The sequence below is a fragment of the Dendrobates tinctorius genome, unplaced genomic scaffold (genome assembly GCF_039654945.1).
Source record: "Dendrobates tinctorius isolate UK_male_01 unplaced genomic scaffold, ASM3965494v1 ptg000124l, whole genome shotgun sequence".
NCBI classification, from domain to species: domain Eukaryota; kingdom Metazoa; phylum Chordata; class Amphibia; order Anura; family Dendrobatidae; genus Dendrobates; species Dendrobates tinctorius.
In genome coordinates, this window is record NW_027361792.1 from 674,957 (window position 1) to 694,165 (window position 19,209).

At 47.3% G+C, this 19,209-nt stretch overlaps 1 protein-coding gene across 6 annotated transcripts in view; it reads left to right on the forward strand.

Annotated features, from left to right (window-relative positions):
* Positions 1-19,209, forward strand: part of SPI1 (Spi-1 proto-oncogene) — a 107,865-nt gene that overhangs the window by 87,570 nt on the left and 1,086 nt on the right. For 3 of the 6 annotated variants that reach the window (XM_073541597.1, XM_073541592.1, XM_073541595.1), the window contains exons 2-4: positions 16,049-16,139; positions 17,092-17,288; positions 17,484-17,646. In XM_073541597.1, coding sequence (XP_073397698.1) covers positions 16,049-16,139; positions 17,092-17,288; positions 17,484-17,646 — 451 coding nt within the window. The remainder of the gene's footprint in view (positions 1-16,048; positions 16,140-17,091; positions 17,289-17,483; positions 17,647-19,209) is intronic. The other 3 variants (XM_073541598.1, XM_073541593.1, XM_073541596.1) reach the window with 1 other exon arrangement.

A 19,209-nucleotide genomic window follows, 5' to 3' on the forward strand; every position in this document is an offset into this window, starting at 1 on the left:
TACTGTATAGGAGACTGTTATACCGTATGTAATATACCGTATGTAACATATAGGGGACTATTATACCGTATGTAACATATAGGGGACTATTATACCGTATGTAACATATAGGGGACTATTATACAGTATGTAACATATAGGGGACTATTATACCGTATGTAACACATAGGGGACTATTATACCGTATGTAACATATAGGAGACTGTTATACCGTGTGTAACATATAGGGGACTATTATACCGTATGTAACATATAGGAGACTGTTATACCGTATGTAACATATAGGGGACTATTATACCGTATGTAACATATAGGGGACTATTATACCGTATGTAACATATAGGGGACTATTATACCGTATGTAACATATAGGGGACTATTATACCGTATGTAACATATAGGAGACTGTTATACCGTGTGTAACATATAGGGGACTATTATACCGTATGTAACATATAGGAGACTATTATACCGTATGTAACATATAGGGGACTATTATACCGTATGTAACATATAGGGGACTATTATACCGTATGTAACATATAGGGGACTATTATACCGTATGTAACATATAGGGGACTATTATACCGTATGTAACATATAGGAGACTGTTATACCGTGTGTAACATATAGGGGACTATTATACCGTATGTAACATATAGGAGACTGTTATACCGTATGTAACATATAGGGGACTATTATACCGTATGTAACATATAGGAGACTGTTATACCGTTTGTAACATATAGGAGACTGTTATACCGTGTGTAACATATAGGAGACTGTTATACCGTATGTAACATATAGGGGACTATTATACCGTATGTAACATATATAGGAGACTGTTATACCGTATGTAACATAGAGGGGTCTGTTATACCGTATGTAACATAGGAGACTGTTATACCGTGTGTAACATACTGTATAGGAGACTATTATACCGTGTGTAACATATAGGGGACTGTTATACCGTGTGTAACATACTGTATAGGAGACTATTATACCGTATGTAACATACAGGGGACTGTTATACTGTATGTAACATATAGGAGACTGTTATACAGTATGTAACATATAGGAGACTGTTATACAGTATGTAACATATAGGAGACTGTTATACAGTATGTATTCATATAGGGGACTGTTATACAGCATGTAACATATAGGAGACTGTTATACCGTGTGTAACATACTATATAGGAGACTATTATACCGTATGTAACATATATAGGAGACTGTTATACCGTATGTAACATAGAGGGGTCTGTTATACCGTATGTAACATAGGAGACTGTTATACCGTGTGTAACATACTGTATAGGAGACTATTATACCGTGTGTAACATATAGGGGACTGTTATACCGTGTGTAACATACTGTATAGGAGACTATTATACCGTATGTAACATACAGGGGACTGTTATACTGTATGTAACATATAGGAGACTGTTATACAGTATGTAACATATAGGAGACTGTTATACAGTATGTATTCATATAGGGGACTGTTATACAGCATGTATCATATAGGAGACTGTTATACCGTGTGTAACATACTATATAGGAGACTATTATACCGTATGTAACATATATAGGAGACTGTTATACCGTATGTAACATAGAGGGGTCTGTTATACCGTATGTAACATAGAGGGGTCTGTTATACCGTGTGTAACATATAGGGGACTGTTATACCGTGTGTAACATACTGTATAGGAGACTATTATACCATGTGTAACATATAGGGGACTGTTATACGTGTGTAACATACTGTATAGGAGACTATTATACCGTATGTAACATACAGGGGACTGTTATACTGTATGTAACATATAGGAGACTGTTATACAGTATGTAACATATAGGGGACTATTATACTGCATGTAACATATAGGAGACTGTTATACAGTATGTATTCATATAGGAGACTGTTATACAGCATGTAACATATAGGGGACTGTTATACAGTATGTATTCATATAGGGGACTGTTATACAGCATGTAACATATAGGGGACTATTATACTGCATGTAACATATAGGAGACTGTTATACAGTATGTATTCATATAGGAGACTGTTATACAGCATGTAACATATAGGGGACTGTTATACAGCATGTATTCATATAGGAGACTGTTATACAGTATGTAACATATAGGAGACTGTTATACAGTATGTATTCATATAGGGGACTGTTATACAGCATGTAACATATAGGGGACTGTTATACCGTATGTAACATATAGGGGACTGTTATACCGTATGTAACATATAGGAGACTATTATACCGTATGTAACATATAGGAGACTGTTATACATTATGTAACATATAGGAGACTGTTATACTGCATGTAACATATAGGAGACTGTTATACAGTATGTATTCATATAGGAGACTGTTATACAGTATGTAACATATAGGAGACTGTTATACAGTATGTATTCATATAGGGGATTGTTATACAGCATGTAACATATAGGGGACTGTTATACCGTATGTAACATATAGGGGACTGTTATACCGTATGTAACATATAGGAGACTATTATACCGTATGTAACATAGAGGGGACTATTATAGCATTACACTATTATTACAGGACTTGCTGACAGGGCATGCTGAGAGTTGTAGTTGTGTAGCAGCAGGAGACCCTGCTCTCATCTCCTGGAGGGCACATCTATTCTCCATCTGTCTCGCATTCAGAATATTCTGTAGAAGGAAACCATCAGCATGGCATCCTGACACATTGTGGCTGGCATTGGAGGGCATTGTGGCTGGTATCGGAAGGCATTGTGGCTGGCATTGGAGGGCATTGTGGCTGGTATCGGAGGGCATTGTGGCTGGCATCGGAGGGCATTGTGGCTGGCATCGGAGGGCATTGTGGCTGGTATCGGAGGGCATTGTGTCATGATCCCAGTGCAGGTTTTTGACCTGCACGTCAGGGGTTAATGTCTTGAGCTCAGTGCAGGCTTTGACCTGCACGCCTGGGGTTAATTATTGTGGCCTCTCTTTTTTTCAGTTTCAGCTTTTTATAACCCTGAGATACTCCAATCCCTTTCAGTTATACTTTTGCCTTTGGCCGAGTGTGGTGACCCCTGTGTGCCTGTTCGTTGTCTTATTGCTTGCTTCTATGGTTCTGATCCAGTTCTGTCCCCCGTTGTGAGTTTGCCTGTTGATTCTGTACTGTATATCTGCTTCTCTGGTTTCTGACTTCTTGACTACGTCTTGACTATCTGTTCCGTCTAGCCCTTTGGTAATTGTCGTGCTATCTCGTGCTTTGACCCCGGCCTGATCTGGTTTATGTCCCTGGTTTATGCCAATTAGTAACTTTGTTCCGTAGTTACCATTCTAGGAGTTATCTTGCAGCTCCTAGCTCTCTGGAGTTTAGGCCACGCCCCCAGCAGTCACGTGCTTCAGGTCCTGCAGGTCTGAAGCACGCATCTTCTCTGCTGCTGCCCGCTCCACAGGTATCTCTGAACACAGTTTGCTTTACTCAAGACACGTGCACTGGCTCAGTGAGCAAGTGCAATGCGGTGTTCCTGCCATTATAACTGACCGTGAACTTTTTTTGTTTCTCTCCTCACTTCTGCAGCATGGACCCAATGCATGCCTTATCTGAGCAGTTGAAATGCTTGAATCAGTCGCTGCAGAAGCTTAGTTTGGAACACCAAGCTCTGGCCCAGTCCCAATGGCGGGTTGAGGACTCGGTTCAGGGGGTGCTTTCTGCAGGGTTTCAGCAGGTGGGGAATAGAGATGTCATTTTAGTCCCACCCGAATCCCCGGTTAAGTTACCAGATACGTTTGCTGGTGACAAAAATGAATTTAGAGCGTTTAAAGAGGGCTGTAAGCTCTTTTTCTCCTTGAGACCCCGTTCCTCTGGGGATGAGAAACAGAGGGTGGTGATGTCCCTGCTTAGGGGGGGCCCACAAGCCTAGGCATTTTCTCTTTCCTCTTCTGCCCCGGAGAGAATGACTGTGGACGCGTTTTTTGAGGCCTTAAGGTTTATTTACGATGAGCCGGATAGGGTGCGTTTGGCTGAGGACAAGGTGATGAGTGTCTGTCAGGGGGAGCACTCGCCCGAGTGGTTCTGTTCTGAATTTAGACATTGGGCAGCTGAGATTTCTTGGAGTGATGCCGCCCTTCGGGGGCTGTTCCGTAGAGGCCTGTGTGAACGTCTGAAGGATGTCCTGGCACTCCATCCTCCACCTGACTCCCTGGAGGATGCCATGACCCAAGCGGTTCGCATGGATCGCAGACTGCGGGCAAGAGGTGTTATGCAACTTGAAACATCATTATTCTCCAGTGGAGTTGTGACCCGGACTCCTCCAGTGGTTATGGAGGTGAGCGCTGTCACCTGTGATGAGAAGGAAAGAAGACGCCGCCAGGAGAAGCAGTTGTGCTTCTATTGTGGGGAATCTGGACATTGGAAGAAGGACTGCCCCTCCTGTCCGTCATCCTCCAAGGTGGCGGGAAACGACTAGGTCTGGGTAGTAGTCGAGGAGGCTACCCAGACCTTCAGATACCTTTTTCCTCACTTGCAAAAATTTGCCTCTGGTGGAACTGGAACTTGGTGATGGTCCTGTTCAGACTACCGCCTTTGTTGAATGTGGCTCTGCTGTTAACCTGATTGATGCCCGGATTATGACTCTTAATACGATAGGGACAGTCAGGCTTCAGGATCCTGTTAAACTTGTGGCAATTGACTCATCCCCTCTTACCCGGGACGGTATCTGTTTCAGGTCTGAACTTTTTTCTCTGAAAGTGGGTCCCACCCATGTGGAAAAATTAACTTGTCTTGTGTTAGATAACTTGCCTGCAGGACTGGTACTGGGGATGCCTTGGCTTCAACGCCATAATCCTACCATTGATTGGGTGATGGGGGAGATCACTCAATGGGGATGCAAATATAAATGTTGTAACCTGGGGCCTCTTGTTAACTCTGTTAAAGCCGTATCTGTGTCGTCTGTCAGTCTGAAAGGTATTCCGGAGTACCTGAAGGATTTCGAAGACGTATTTTCCGAAAGTGAAGCTGAGGCGCTGCCACCACATAGACCCTATGATTGTGCCATTGATTTAGTACCCGGAGCCAAGTTACCTAAGGCTCGATTGTTCAATTTGTCCGGGCCTGAGCGCCAAGCCATGAAGGAGTACATAGCTGATAGTCTCTGCAAAGGGCATATCAGGCCTTCTGTGTCTCCCGTGGCAGCAGGATTCTTCTTTGTGAAGAAGAAAGATGGTGGTTTGCGGCCGTGTCTCGACTTTCAGGAACTTAAGATAATGGTTAGGAACACTTATCCACTTCCCCTCATCCCAGACCTATGTAACCAGTTATCTGGGGCCCAATGGTTCTCCAAATTAGATCTCCGGGGGGCCTACAACCTGATAAGGGTTCGGTAAGGGGACGAGTGGAAAACTGCGTTCCTCACATCAGAGGGACTTTTTGAAAACCTGGTTATGCCCTTTGGGTTAACTAATGCCCCCCGCTATTTTCCAGAACTTTATCAATGTTGTGTTTTCTGACCTGATATGTGTTTTCTGACCTGATAGGCTGTTTTGTTGTCATTTATTTGGATGACATTTTGGTGTATTTCCCAGACAGTCAGTCTCACTTACAACATCTACAGACAGTTCTCCAGAGACTCAGGGAGAACCACTGGTTTGCTAAATTGGAAAAATGTTCGTTTTTCGTACAGGAACTGTCTTTTTTGGGGCTGATTGTATCTTGTGAGAGGTTTCGTATGGACCCTAAGAAGGTGCTGGCGATCGCAGACTGGGTTCAGCCTCGTTATCTCAAGGGGCTCCAGCGCTTTTGGGGATTTGCAAACTATTACCGGAGATTCATTAAAGGTTTCTCTCAAGTGGTTAAACCACTCACAGATCTTACCCAGAAGGGGGCTGATGTAAAAAATTGGTCGGAACTCGCTAAGGAGTCCTTCTCAGCTCTTAAGAAATGTTTCATGTCTGCCCCGGTGTTGGTCCAGCCAGACCCGTCCAAACCATTTATTGTGGAGGTGGATGCTTCTGAAGTAGGGGTGGGGGCAGTGTTGTCCCAGGGTCCGGCCACCCTTACTAATCTCAAACCCTGTGCTTTCTTCTCCAAGAAGTTCTCATCCGCCGAGAGAAACTATGATGTAGGCAATAGAGAACTTCTTGCAGTCAAGCTGGCATTCGAAGAATGGAGGCACTTTTTGGAAGGGGCAGCTCACCCTATCACTGTTATCACTGATCACAAAAATTTGGCATACCTTGAATCTGCTAAGAGGCTTACTCCTAGACAAGCCCGTTGGTCACTTTTTTTTTCACGCTTTCAGTTCTCCATTACTCTTCGACCAGGGACCAAAAATGTTAAAGCGGATGCCCTGTCCAGAAGTTTTGACCCGGTGTCTCCCCCTGAGCCGCCCTCCTCCATTCTTCTCCCAGAGGTGGTAATGGCGGGGGTCTCATTAGAGTTGGAACAAGAAATTTTGAGGGCCCAGTTCTTAGCTCCGGCGGCCAGGCCAGGGGATAAATTGTTTGTTCCAGATTTATTGCGGCCTAGACTTCTGCAGGAGTTTCATGAGTCTAGGCTGAGTGCTCATCCAGGTATCACGGCCACTAGAGAGGCAGTAGCCAGGGTTTTTTGGTGGCCTTCAATGGGGTCCGATGTCAAGAAATTCATTGCTGCTTGTGGAGTTTGTGCCCGTTCTAAAAGCTCGCATAACCGGCCGGCTGGGGAACTCATACCTTTACCGGTTCCTGATAGGCCATGGACTCATCTCTCCATGGATTTTATTACCAGTCTTCCACCTTCCAGGGGCAATACCATGATCTGGGTGGTGGTGGATAGGTTTTCAAAACAGGCCCATTTCATTCCCTTGGCAGCACTACCCTCAGCAGAAACATTGTCAAGGTTGTTTGTGCAGCATGTGGTCCGATTGCATGGGGTACCCCTGAATGTGGTGTCTGACAGAGGTGTGCAGTTTGTGGCCAAATTTTGGACGGCATTCTGTATGAAATTGGGCATCTCACTCTCCTTCTCGTCAGCATATCACCCGGAGAGTAATGGTCAGACGGAACGCACCAATCAATCCCTGGAACAAATTCTCAGGTGTCTGACCTCCGCAAGACAGGAGGATTGGTGTGATGCGTTACCGTTGGAGGAATTCGCTTTTAACAACCCGGTGAGTCAGTCCACCAACATGTCCCCATTCCTAATCAATTATGGGTTTAATCCTCATTTTGGGGAGTTTTCACGGGTGGATTCCGGTTGTCCAGGGGCAGAGGGGTCCGTCCAGCGGTTAAAAAAAACAAACCTCTGGGCTGAAGTCCAGCGTAATATCTCTCGGGCCCAGGGGAGGTATAAATATTTTGCTGACAAAAAGAGGGCCCCGGGACACATGTTTCAGGTGGGGGAGAAGGTTTGGCTTTCCACACGTAACATCAACTTGAAGGTACCGTCAGCTAAATTGGGACCAAAGTTCATTGGTCCGTACGAGATTGTGGAGATAGTCAACCCGGTGGCATATAGGTTGCGTCTCCCCGCCTCCGTAAAGATATCCAATGTGTTCCATAAATCTCTGTTGAAACCTGTGGGGTCTGTCTCCGAGTCTGTTGTTCCTCCAATGTTGGTGGAGGGTCACTTGGAGTATGAGGTCGGACATATTGTGGACTCTCGCCGGGTGCGCCGCTCTTTACAGTACCTGGTCCACTGGAAGGGATATGGACCAGAGGAGCGCTCATGGGTTCCTGCTCGCTCTGTACATGCAGATCGCCTGGTTCGGGCTTTCCATGCCAAGTATCCGGGGAAGCCTGGGGGTCCAGAGGCCCCCCATTGAGAGGGGGTACTGTCATGATCCCAGTGCAGGTTTTTGACCTGCACGTCAGGGGTTAATGTCTTGAGCTCAGTGCAGGTCTTGACCTGCACGCCTGGGGTTAATTATTATGGCATCTCTTTGGTTCAGGGAGAGCTTTTTATAGAGTTATACTTTTGCATTTGGCCGAATGTTTTGACCCCTGTGTGCCTGTTCGTTGTCCTATAGCTTGCTTATATGGTTCTGATCCGATTCTGTCCCCCGGTGTGAGTTTGCCTGTTGATTTTGTACTGTATATCTGCTTCTCTGGTTTCTGACTTCTTGGCTACGTCTTGACTATCTGTTCCGTCTAGCCCTTTGGTAATTGTCATGCTATCTCGTGCTTTGACCCCGGCCTGATCTGGTTTATGTCCCTGTCTATGCCAATTAGTAACTTTGTTCCGTAGTTACCATTCTAGGAGTTTTCCTGCAGCTCCTAGCTCTCTGGAGTTTAGACCACGCCCCCAGCAGTCACGTGCTTCAGGTCCTGCGGGTCTGAAGCACGCATCTTCTCTGCTGCTGCCCGCTCCACAGGTATCTCTGAGCACAGTTTGTCTTACTCAGGACACGCACACTGGCTCAGTGAGCAAGTGCAGTGCGGTGTTCCTGACACATTGTGGCTAGCATTGGAGCGCATTGTGGCTGGCATTGGAGGGCATTGTGGCTGGCATTGGAGGGCATTGTGGCTGGTATCGGAGGGCACGTGGCTGGTATCGGAGGGTATTGTGACTGGTATCGGAGCGCATTGTGGCTGGCATTGGAGGGCATTGTGGCTGGCATTGGAGGGCATTGTGGCTGGCATTGGAGGGCATTGTGGCTGGTATCGGAGGGCACGTGGCTGGTATCGGAGGGTATTGTGACTGGTATCGGAGCGCATTGTGGCTGGCATTGGAGCGCATTGTGGCTGGCATTGGAGGGCATTGTGGCTGGCATTGGAGGGCTTTGTGGCTGGTATCGGAGGGCACGTGGCTGGTATCGGAGGGTATTGTGACTGGTATCGGAGCGCATTGTGGCTGGCATTGGAGGGCATTGTGGCTGGTATCGGAGCGCATTGTGGCTGGCATCGGAGGGCATTGTGGCTGGTATCGGAAGGCATTGTGGCTGATATCGGAGCGCATTGTGGCTGGTATCGGAGGGCATTGTGGCTGGCATCGGAGGGCATTGTGGCTGGCATCGGAGGGCATTGTGGCTGGCATTGGAGGGCATTGTGGCTGGCATTGGAGGGCTTTGTGGCTGGTATCGGAGGGCATTGTGGCTGGTATCGGAGGGCATTGTGACTGGTATCGGAGGGCATTGTGACTGGTATCGGAGGGCATTGTGGATGGCATCGGAGGGCATTGTGGATGGTATCGGAGGGCATTGTGGATGGTATCGGAGGGCATTGTGGCTGGCATTGGAGGGCATTGTAGCTGGCATTGGAGGGCATTGTGGCTGGCATTGGAGGGCATTGTGGCTGGTATTGGAGGACATTGTGGATGGTATTGGAGGGCATTGTGGATGGCATTGGAGGGCATTGTGGATGGTATTGGAGGGCATTGTGGATGGCATTGGAGGGCATTGTGGATGGTATTGGAGGGCATTGTGGATGGCATTGGAGGGCATTGTGGCTGGCATTGGAGGACATTGTGGATGGTATTGGAGGGCATTGTGGATGGTATTGGAGGGCATTGTGGATGGTATTGGAGGGCATTGTGGATGGCATTGGAGGGCATTGTTGATGGCATTGGAGGGCATTGTGGATGGCATTGGAGGGCATTGTGGATGGCATTGGAGGGCATTGTGGATGGCATTGGAGGGCATTGTGGATGGTATTGGAGGGCATTGTGGATGGCATTGGAGGGCATTGTGGATGGCGTTGGAGGGCATTGTGGATGGTATTGGAGGGCATTGTGGATGACATTGGAGGGCATTGTGGATGACATTGGAGGGCATTGTGGATGACATTGGAGGGCATTGTGGATGGCATTGGAGGGCATTGTGGATGGCATTGGAGGGCATTGTGGATGGCATTGGAGGGCATTGTGGATGGTATTGGAGAGCATTGTGGATGGTATTGGAGGGCATTGTGGATGGTATTGGAGAGCATTGTGGATGGTATTGGAGAGCATTGTGGATGGTATTGGAGAGCATTGTGGATGGCATTGGAGGGCATTGTGGATGGCATTGGAGGGCATTGTGGATGGCATTGGAGGGCATTGTGGATGGCATTGGAGGGCATTGTGGATGGCATTGGAGGGCATTGTGGATGGCATTGGAGAGCATTGTGGATGGTATTGGAGGGCATTGTGGATGGTATTGGAGGGCATTGTGGATGGTATTGGAGAGCATTGTGGATGGCATTGGAGGGCATTGTGGATGGTATTGGAGAGCATTGTGGATGGTATTGGAGAGCATTGATGATGGTATTGGAGAGCATTGTGGATGGCATTGGAGGGCATTGTGGATGACATTGGAGAGCATTGTGGATGGTATTGGAGAGCATTGTGGATGGTATTGGAGAGCATTGTGGATGGCATTGGAGGGCATTGTGGATGGTATTGGAGAGCATTGTGGATGGTATTGGAGAGCATTGTGGATGGTATTGGAGAGCATTGTGGATGGCATTGGAGGGCATTGTGGATGGTATTGGAGGGCATTGTGGATGGTATTGGAGAGCATTGTGGATGGTATTGGAGAGCATTGTGGATGGCATTGGAGGGCATTGTGGATGGTATTGGAGAGCATTGTGGATGGCATTGGAGGGCATTGTGGATGACATTGGAGGGCATTGTGGATGGCATTGGAGGGCATTGTGGATGGCATTGGAGGGCATTGTGGATGGCATTGGAGGGCATTGTGGATGGTATTGGAGAGCATTGTGGATGGTATTGGAGGGCATTGTGGATGGCATTGGAGGGCATTGTGGATGGCATTGGAGGGCATTGTGGATGGTATTGGAGAGCATTGTGGATGGTATTGGAGAGCATTGTGGATGGTATTGGAGAGCATTGTGGCATCGGTCACTGTTATTAGCATTGTGTGCCCAATATGTGTAATTATTGTGAATGCTATTCCCTAGCTTGTGACCGGCCCAATGTGTTAATAAATTATTAAGATTTAGTATTTTTACTGAAAATGTGAGACATAAGAAATATCTGGAAATCAGTCGTAAGGCTGGTTTCACATTAGCGCTTTTTAAGCGCACGCACGGCCGGGGGTAGCTCCGCCCCCGAGCCGGCTCTCTGCCCGGCGTGCCCGCCCCTTCCTTGTAGCGCCGCCTCCTAGCGCACAGCGGTGCCTGCGATCGGCGCACCCTATCTTTAGCATAGGGTGCGCAGATCGTGCGCAGGCCGTGCGCTAGTTGCGCTTTGACCTGCGCTGCGCACTTTTGACGGTGCGCCGTGCGCGCCAAAATCAAACTTTTCGGATTTTGGCGCGCACGGCGCACCGTCAACAGTGCGCAGCGCAGGTCAAAGCGCAACTAGCGCACGGCCTGCGCACGATCTGCGCACCCTATGCTAAAGATAGGGTGCGCCGATCACAGGCGCCGCTGTGCGCTAGGAGGCGGCGCTACAAGCAAGGGGCGGGCACGCCGGGCAGAGAGCCGGCTCGGGGGCGGAGCTACCCCAGGCCGTGCGTGCGCTTAAAAAGCGCTAATGTGAAACCAGCCTTAGTCATCACAAACTCAGAAACTATTCCACGTACAAACCGAAATGTCCCAGAGGTTTCGCAACGATGGATCCGATAGGCGTCTGTAAAAACTGTGTTCTGTTTTAGACAGATAAATATGAGATATAGATACATCTATAGGAATATAAGTATGAGATAGATAATAGATAATAGGTAGATGATGTCATGTATTACCAAATACATTTTTAGTCTTTTATTATTATTTATCGCATTTTGCACCATATTTACAAAGTGTCACACATTTGATACATTTCATCCAAGTAGAATAATAATAATAATAATAATAATAATAATCTTTATTTATATAGCGCCAACATATTCCGCAGCGCTTTACAGTTTAACAGTTTCAAAACACAAGTCATAAGTAACAACGCTAACAATACAGTAATTAAAGCACAATAAGACGAAATAAGCCGCCCCTGCTGGTGAGAGCTTACAATCTACAATGAGGTGGGGGAGATACAAAGTACAGGTGTGTATTTACAATGATGTATTTACAATGGAGGTCCAGCCATCTTGAGGGAGTGAAGGATGGATGGAGATAGTGAATGGGCTACACACGCACACTTACACACAGAATGACTTTGATTAGTGAACGTGATAGGCCGCTCTGAACAAATGTGTTTTGAGGGAGCGCCTAAAACTATGCAGATTGTGGTTAGTCCTAATTTCTTGGGGTAGAGCATTCCAGAGGATAGGAGCAGCACGGGAGAAGTCTTGGAGTCGGGAGTGGGAGGTGCGGATTAGTGCAGAGGTTAGTCGAAAGTCATTTGCAGAGCGCAGCGATCGGCTAGGCCAATGGACAGAAATGAGGGAGGAGATGTAGGGGGTGCCGCACTGTAGAGAGCTTTGTGGGTGAGAACAAGTACTTTGAATTGGATCCTATAATGAATGGGCAGCCAGTGTAATGACTGACGAAGAGCGGACACGTCCGAGTACCGATTAGCCAGATGGACAACCCTGGCTGCTGCATTAAGTAGAAACAAAATGCTTTTGTGCAATTTTTGATGTTGCTGATTTTCTGTACCTAGTAGACAAATTCAAGTTATTTTTATTTTCTGTGGGGGTGCTGTTGGGAAATTGAACACTTGCAAAACCAAGAGCTGGAATCTACAAGTGATGCACTAATTTGCATCAAGGTGACTTCTATGGCAGCTGCCTGCAAATCTCTCCTGCAGCGGCCACTGCAGGGGAAATGTGGTATTACATGCTGAAAATTAAAATCAATGGTTGACCATGTAATATAAAATGGTCAGGGTTCACCAAAGAGATAATGCTCTTTGTCGTTAGCTCTCCAATCCGGCTTGTTGAATTTAGGAGACCCTCCTCTGTAATGTACACCTGCCCTCATTCTGGCCGTACGTGTAGTGTAGTATCGCCATTTGCAATATTACATTAGTCCGTTCAGTAGTTCTAGATTGCCTTGTGATGTTCTAGTTAGTATAGTTAGATTCTTCATTCTTGGTTAGTTGGTCATTCCGTAGAGTATTGATAGTTTCTGGTTGGTGATGTCATAGATTGAGTGCAGTGATGTCACACAGACTCTGTAGCAGGTTAGTTTCTGATTGGTTGGTGATGTCATAGAGTGAGTGCAGTGATGTCACACACTCTGCAGCAGGTTAGTTTCTGATTGGTGATGTCATAGAGTGAGTGCAGTGATGTCACACACTCTGCAGCAGGTTAGTTTCTGATTGGTTGGTGATGTCATAGAATGAGTGCAGTGATGTCACACACTCTGCAGCAGGTTAGTTTCTGATTGGTTGGTGATGTCAGAGTGAGTGCAGTGATGTAACACTCTGCAGCTGGTTAGTTTCTGATTGGTTGGTGATGTCATAGAGTGAGTGCAGTGATGTCACAGTCGATGTGGCCCTTAAGGTTATGATTGGTTGGTGATGTCATAGAGTGAGTGCAGTGATGTCACACACTCTGCAGCAGGTTAGTTTCTGATTGGTTGGTGATGTCATAGAATGAGTGCAGTGATGTCACACACTCTGCAGCAGGTTAGTTTCTGATTGGTTGGTGATGTCAGAGTGAGTGCAGTGATGTCAGTCGATGTGGCCCTTAAGGTTATGATTGGTTGGTGATGTCACAGGTGGCGCAGAATATGTGAAATTACTTCCCTTCCAATCTTTTGTAATCCTAGAATAACAGGAACTCTAGAATTACATCAATCTATATTCTTTCCTTATTGACTTCTGAAATCTAAATATAATTTTATCTTTCGCCATTTAGGGCTCATTAATGGAGGACTCCAGTGATTTATTTCACCCTTATCCCCCCAGATTATTGTCTCTTACACTCTGCACTTCTTTTACATATACAAACCAGACCGGCCTAAATGCATCTGCACCAATACAGGGGGCAGCGGACCCAAGTAAAATGGCAGCTGCACAGGTGCAATAATACCTAATGAAACAGCCAGCCTACAACCAGGGATTGGCCGTGTGGCACACCAGTGCAGATAATCCGCATGTGGCAGTATTCACACAGGGAATGCAGGGCTTCTGGCTCACAGCCTCTTAGTAACACCATATAGGGGGCTGCCCAGTGCCAACTAGAAGGCATCGCGTGTGAACAGAGGCCACAAGTCTGCAGAACCATTGGTCCCAACTGCACCCTGGAAAAAATATAAAAAGTGCACAAAAAAACATGCGGATTATTTCTTCTGCACTGGTGTACCACACGGCCAATCCCTGATTGTAGGCTGGCTGTCTCATTAGGTATTATTGCACCTGTGCAGCTGCCATTTTACTTGGGTCCGCTGCTCCCTGTATTAGTGCAGATGCATTTAGGCCTGTCTGGTTTGTATCTGAATTTTTTGGAGGTTTTTTTCCTCTTTTTGAGGACTTCTTTCACATATTTTGTATTTTTCCACATGCAGTTTAGTATTTTCTGATCCGACTCCATCTTGGATTTCGGAGTTGGCTTTGCTTTCTTTCCCTCTGTGCTATCAGTGCTGGGTTTATGCGTCGAGCTAAGCCCGGTCCTCTATAGGGTTGTTTATGTAAGAAACACTATTTTCATGCATCCTACAGAGCAGAGAGTTGTCACATTGTGCTCCTTTTGCTCCGGAGAACTTGTCCTGCATTACTCAGACATCTCATTGATATGATCAACACTGTGTAATACTTTATTCCCCCTGCGGGGGCGCTGCAGGGAAATTAAACACTTTTACTACCAGGTTCTCACATGGATTACAGCTGATCGCTGAGGGTCCCAGCAGGAGGAGACTTGTAGATCAGCCTATTATTACAAGGTGTTCTTGACAAGTAGGGATCACTCAAAGCAGAGAACCCCTGTAATGTTAATCACCAAGTTTAGGATAAAAGGAGGACACTCCGTAGGTCTAGATGGAATGAAAGAGTTATTATGGAGTGTCAAAATGGAAAGCTCGTATATGGGACTGCTACTCCACACAAGACAAAGATATTGACTACTGTCAGGTACGACTGGCTCACATTTGAGATGGACGCCGATGAACTAGAAGTTGTAAAGGACTTCAAGCTACAAGGATCGATGATCACTCGAGACGCAGCGACAACACCAGAAGTCAATAGAAGAATCACTATGGGCAAGTCAACAATGAAGTCACTGGACAAGGTCTTCAAATCCAGGAAGATTTCACTGGTGAGGAAGACCCGGATCGTACATAGTCTGGTGTTTTCTGTGGTAGCATATGGATGCGACACCTGGATGATGAAGAAACAAGACAGAAGAAGGATCAACACCTTCAAAATGTGGTGCTGGAGAAGGATGGTGTCAATACCATGGATGGCGAGAAGAACATACAAATCAATCTTGGAACAAACGAAGACTGACATATCACTGGAAGCAAGGATCACCAAACTACGACTTATGATTTTGGACACATCATACGAAGAGAGTGATCAATTGAGAGGGACATGATGGTCAGAAGAATGGAGGGAACAAGGCGAAGTGGAAGACCAGCAACCCGATGGCTGGATAATATCAAGATAACAGTGGAGAAGACCCTGGTGGACCTATCTAGGCTGCACAAGGTTGATCTTGGTCGTTCAACCATCAAGTCGCCATGGCTCGAGATTATGCCGAAGGTCATTAAAACCCTCCCCAAAAATCTGTAACTCTAGGATAAAGATGTGACGAGATTTCATGAGACAAAGGAGTCAGAGTTCTGGCCCACGTTGTAGTGAAACGGGGCCTGCGCCCGCTATATAATGTGCTTTAGGAAAGTTTTATGACATTTATAAAGTGTCCAGAAAAGAGAACATGGCTAAAAGGAATAAAACATATCCCCCCTTTATTCATGGTACATGCATGAGAGCTTTAGGAAAGTGTTGAGAAACGCTACTAAATAGATAAGTCCAACAAGATAAGGATACATGTCGTCGAGACAGCTGAGGATGGAACGGGGACAATCAGATAGCGGAAAAGTTGGACTTTGAGACTTTACTACGGTAGAAAGCCTCACATACCAGAATTATAGGAGCAATGGCCGATCTGAGGGCATCTGAAGCCTTTGTCATTCATTTATGACCTTTATTGACTCTTTTTCATCCTTCTCTTTCAGACTCATCCGGAAGAGCTGGTTCCCTATGAGCCGGAGGTGTACCGTCCACCCCCTGAATATTACCAGTACATCAGTGACAGCGAAAGCCATGGTAATTATTGCATAAGTTGTGAAAATGAAGGCGTGGATCAGGATATATCAAAGTCCTCCCAATAATACAGGCTGGAAGTGAGGTCTGCGTGTCCTCCCAGTAATACAGGCTGTATGTGAGGCCTGCGTGTCCTCCCAGTAATACAAGCTGGATGTGAGCTCTGCGTGTCCTCCCAGTAATACAAGCTGGATGTGAGCTCTGCGTGTCCTCCCAGTAATACAAGCTGGATGTGAGGTCTGCGTGTCCTCCCAGTAATACAGGCTGGATGTGAGCTCTGCGTGTCCTCCCAGCAATACAAGCTGGATGTGAGCTCTGCGTGTCCTCCCAGTAATACAGGCTGGATGTGAGCTCTGCGTGTCCTCCCAGTAATACAAGCTGGATGTGAGCTCTGCGTGTCCTCCCAGTAATACAAGCTGGATGTGAGCTCTGCGTGTCCTCCCAGTAATACAAGCTGGATGTGAGCTCTGCGTGTCCTCCCAGTAATACAAGCTGGATGTGAGCTCTGCGTGTCCTCCCAGTAATACAAGCTGGATGTGAGGTCTGCGTGTCCTCCCAGTAATACAAGCTGGATGTGAGGTCTGCGTGTCCTCCCAGTAATACAGGCTGGATGTGAAATCTGGGTGTCTCTCCCAGTAATACAGGCTGGATGTGAGATCTGGGTGTCTCTCCCATTAATACAGGCTGGATGTGAGGTCTTTGAGTGCAGGTTGCTGCTGTCTTCAGTGGCATCATGTGTCCTTTGTGTTTTCTCTGCCCTCCCTGAGAATATAAATGCTTTCGCTCTCTACTCTCTAAACACTCTAATATGCCAGGTACAAACTGTCTGTTGCTTCTAGGAAAAAGGTGTTTATAGTCTTTAAATATCATTCATTTTTTTAAAAAATAGCATGAAAATAGGAAGAAAGAGCAAGAAAACAACATATGAAATAACTGATGACTAATCCTGCCTTAGCTTCCATCCTAGAACATTACTGGGAGTACCCACCGCACCTACATGGAGATCTTGATGGATTCCCCGATTCACAGCTCACAGAGCTGCAAAGTGTTCAACCCCCCCAGCTGCAACAATTGTACCGACACATGGAGATCGAACAAATGCACGTCCTGGATCCTGCAATGACGGCAGCGCACTTACCACTGACTCATCAGGTATGCAATCGCGACCATACTACAAAACTATTGGCCAGCTTCGGTTATATCAACTTCTAGGAGGCTCCAGGAAAAACTGGAATTTCATTTTTTGCTTAATTGTTCCTGTAGTACTTTTCCAGGAGAACTTCCTAAAATGTAAAACTTACCCTTGCAAATATATCACAGGGACTGTATATTTTTGTTCTCTTCAAGGTGTCCTATGTGCCTGTCCCTCGTATTTGTCTGCCGTACCCATCATCTGCGCCCCCCAGCTCAGAAGAAGATGACCATGAAAGGCAAAGCCCTCCTTTGGAAGTGTCCGATGGAGAGATGGATCCACGAGACACTAGTTATGGGATGCTTCTTGGAGAATCAGGTCACTAGTGGTTTGGTGTCATAAATGTGTTGTCCTCTTCTATAGGCTTCCAACATTGAAAAGTTCTCAAAGTCCAACCTATACGGGTTATCAACATTTATCACCCAACTACAGCATAGATGATAAAGTGTGACTGGTGTGTGTATGACTGCTGGGACCTCCTAAGGTTACGTCAATGGGGTTCTTGTATGCCCCGGGTGACTGGAGGGACGTGACCACTACTCTTGTCACAGTCTACAGGAACAATGGTCAGAAATGTGTGGGAGGAACGGCCCCCATCGAGTGGCCGGGCCGGAACCAAGGGAGCCGTCATCTGGGTTCCGGGGGAAACTGTCCCCGGGGGGCAGAATTCAGAGACGGGCGACCCTGACAGACAGGTGGACTAGGGGAGGGACGAATATAAAGGGGGCGGGGAATTCCCCGGGCAATGAGTCAGCAGAGAGACGCAGAGGCAGCAGGAGACGGAGGGAGCAGCTGAGAGCGAGAACGACTCACCAGTGCTGGGGGGGACGTTCACGGGAGACTCCAGGAGGACGGTACCGAAGCAGATACCCAGGACTTGCTGCCCCGCCCCAGTCCACGGCCCCTGCGGCCTCAGTTCAGCCCGTGGCCGCTGCCGCCTCTCCTCAGTCCTCGGCTGCGGCCTGCCCGCAGACGCTGCCTTCCCACCCCAGTCCGTGGCTGCGGCCCGTCTCCCGCCTTCCGCAGCCGCCCTGTACTCACCAGTGGCCGCGGCAAGAGCAACACCGCCGGCGGCCTCCACTGTCCCGCTCCGGCCCGCAGTGGAGGCTGGGCCTCCACTGGAAGAGGGCCCCCCGGCGCAGTCGTCAGCTGTGCAGGTGGCCAGCCCTTCGCCATCACTCATCGGTGCTGCGTGCCTCAGGCCAGGGGCTGCGGTCCAACCGTCCAAGGACCCCATCGGAGCCTGTGGGACTCCAGCGGCATCAGCGCGCCGGAGCGCGCAAAGACCTCATCACCGTCTCACTAACTGGGCCCAGCAACTCCTACGCCGAGAGACTGCCAACCCGAACGGCGAGGGACATCTGAACGGCTAAGTTGACTTTATAGTTTAAGGACCCGGTGTAACAGGGTCTACCCAAGCTGGGGTACCATTTTCAGTACCACCCCGTGTTTTCGGAGGTCCGCTCTGCGTTGGCTGGAGTCTGAATGAATGACGCTGGCTGGAATTCCTTGGTTACATGGGCGCATTTAAAAGATCACTGCTTCTCCACGTATTTCCAGTCTCACAACACTTTACTCACAGGACACAGAATATATCACACAGATACAGAGGGCAGGCCAATAGAAAAGCGGCAGGCCAGACATGCATTACAAAAGCCGCAGGTGGCGGGAGCATGCCGATGTTTACTGTGGGAATTACAAAGGTGGGGGGAGGGCGGACAAAGGGAGAATATCGTGTCCCCTCTGCCTAGGGGCGCAGCCTGTGGGCTGATGCATTAGGGACATGCATCTCACATAGAACCTATTATACATACGTATAACTGCACAACATATTCTGGGTGCTGAGTGGTTCTGTAGCACGTAACACCCGTAGTCGGCCAT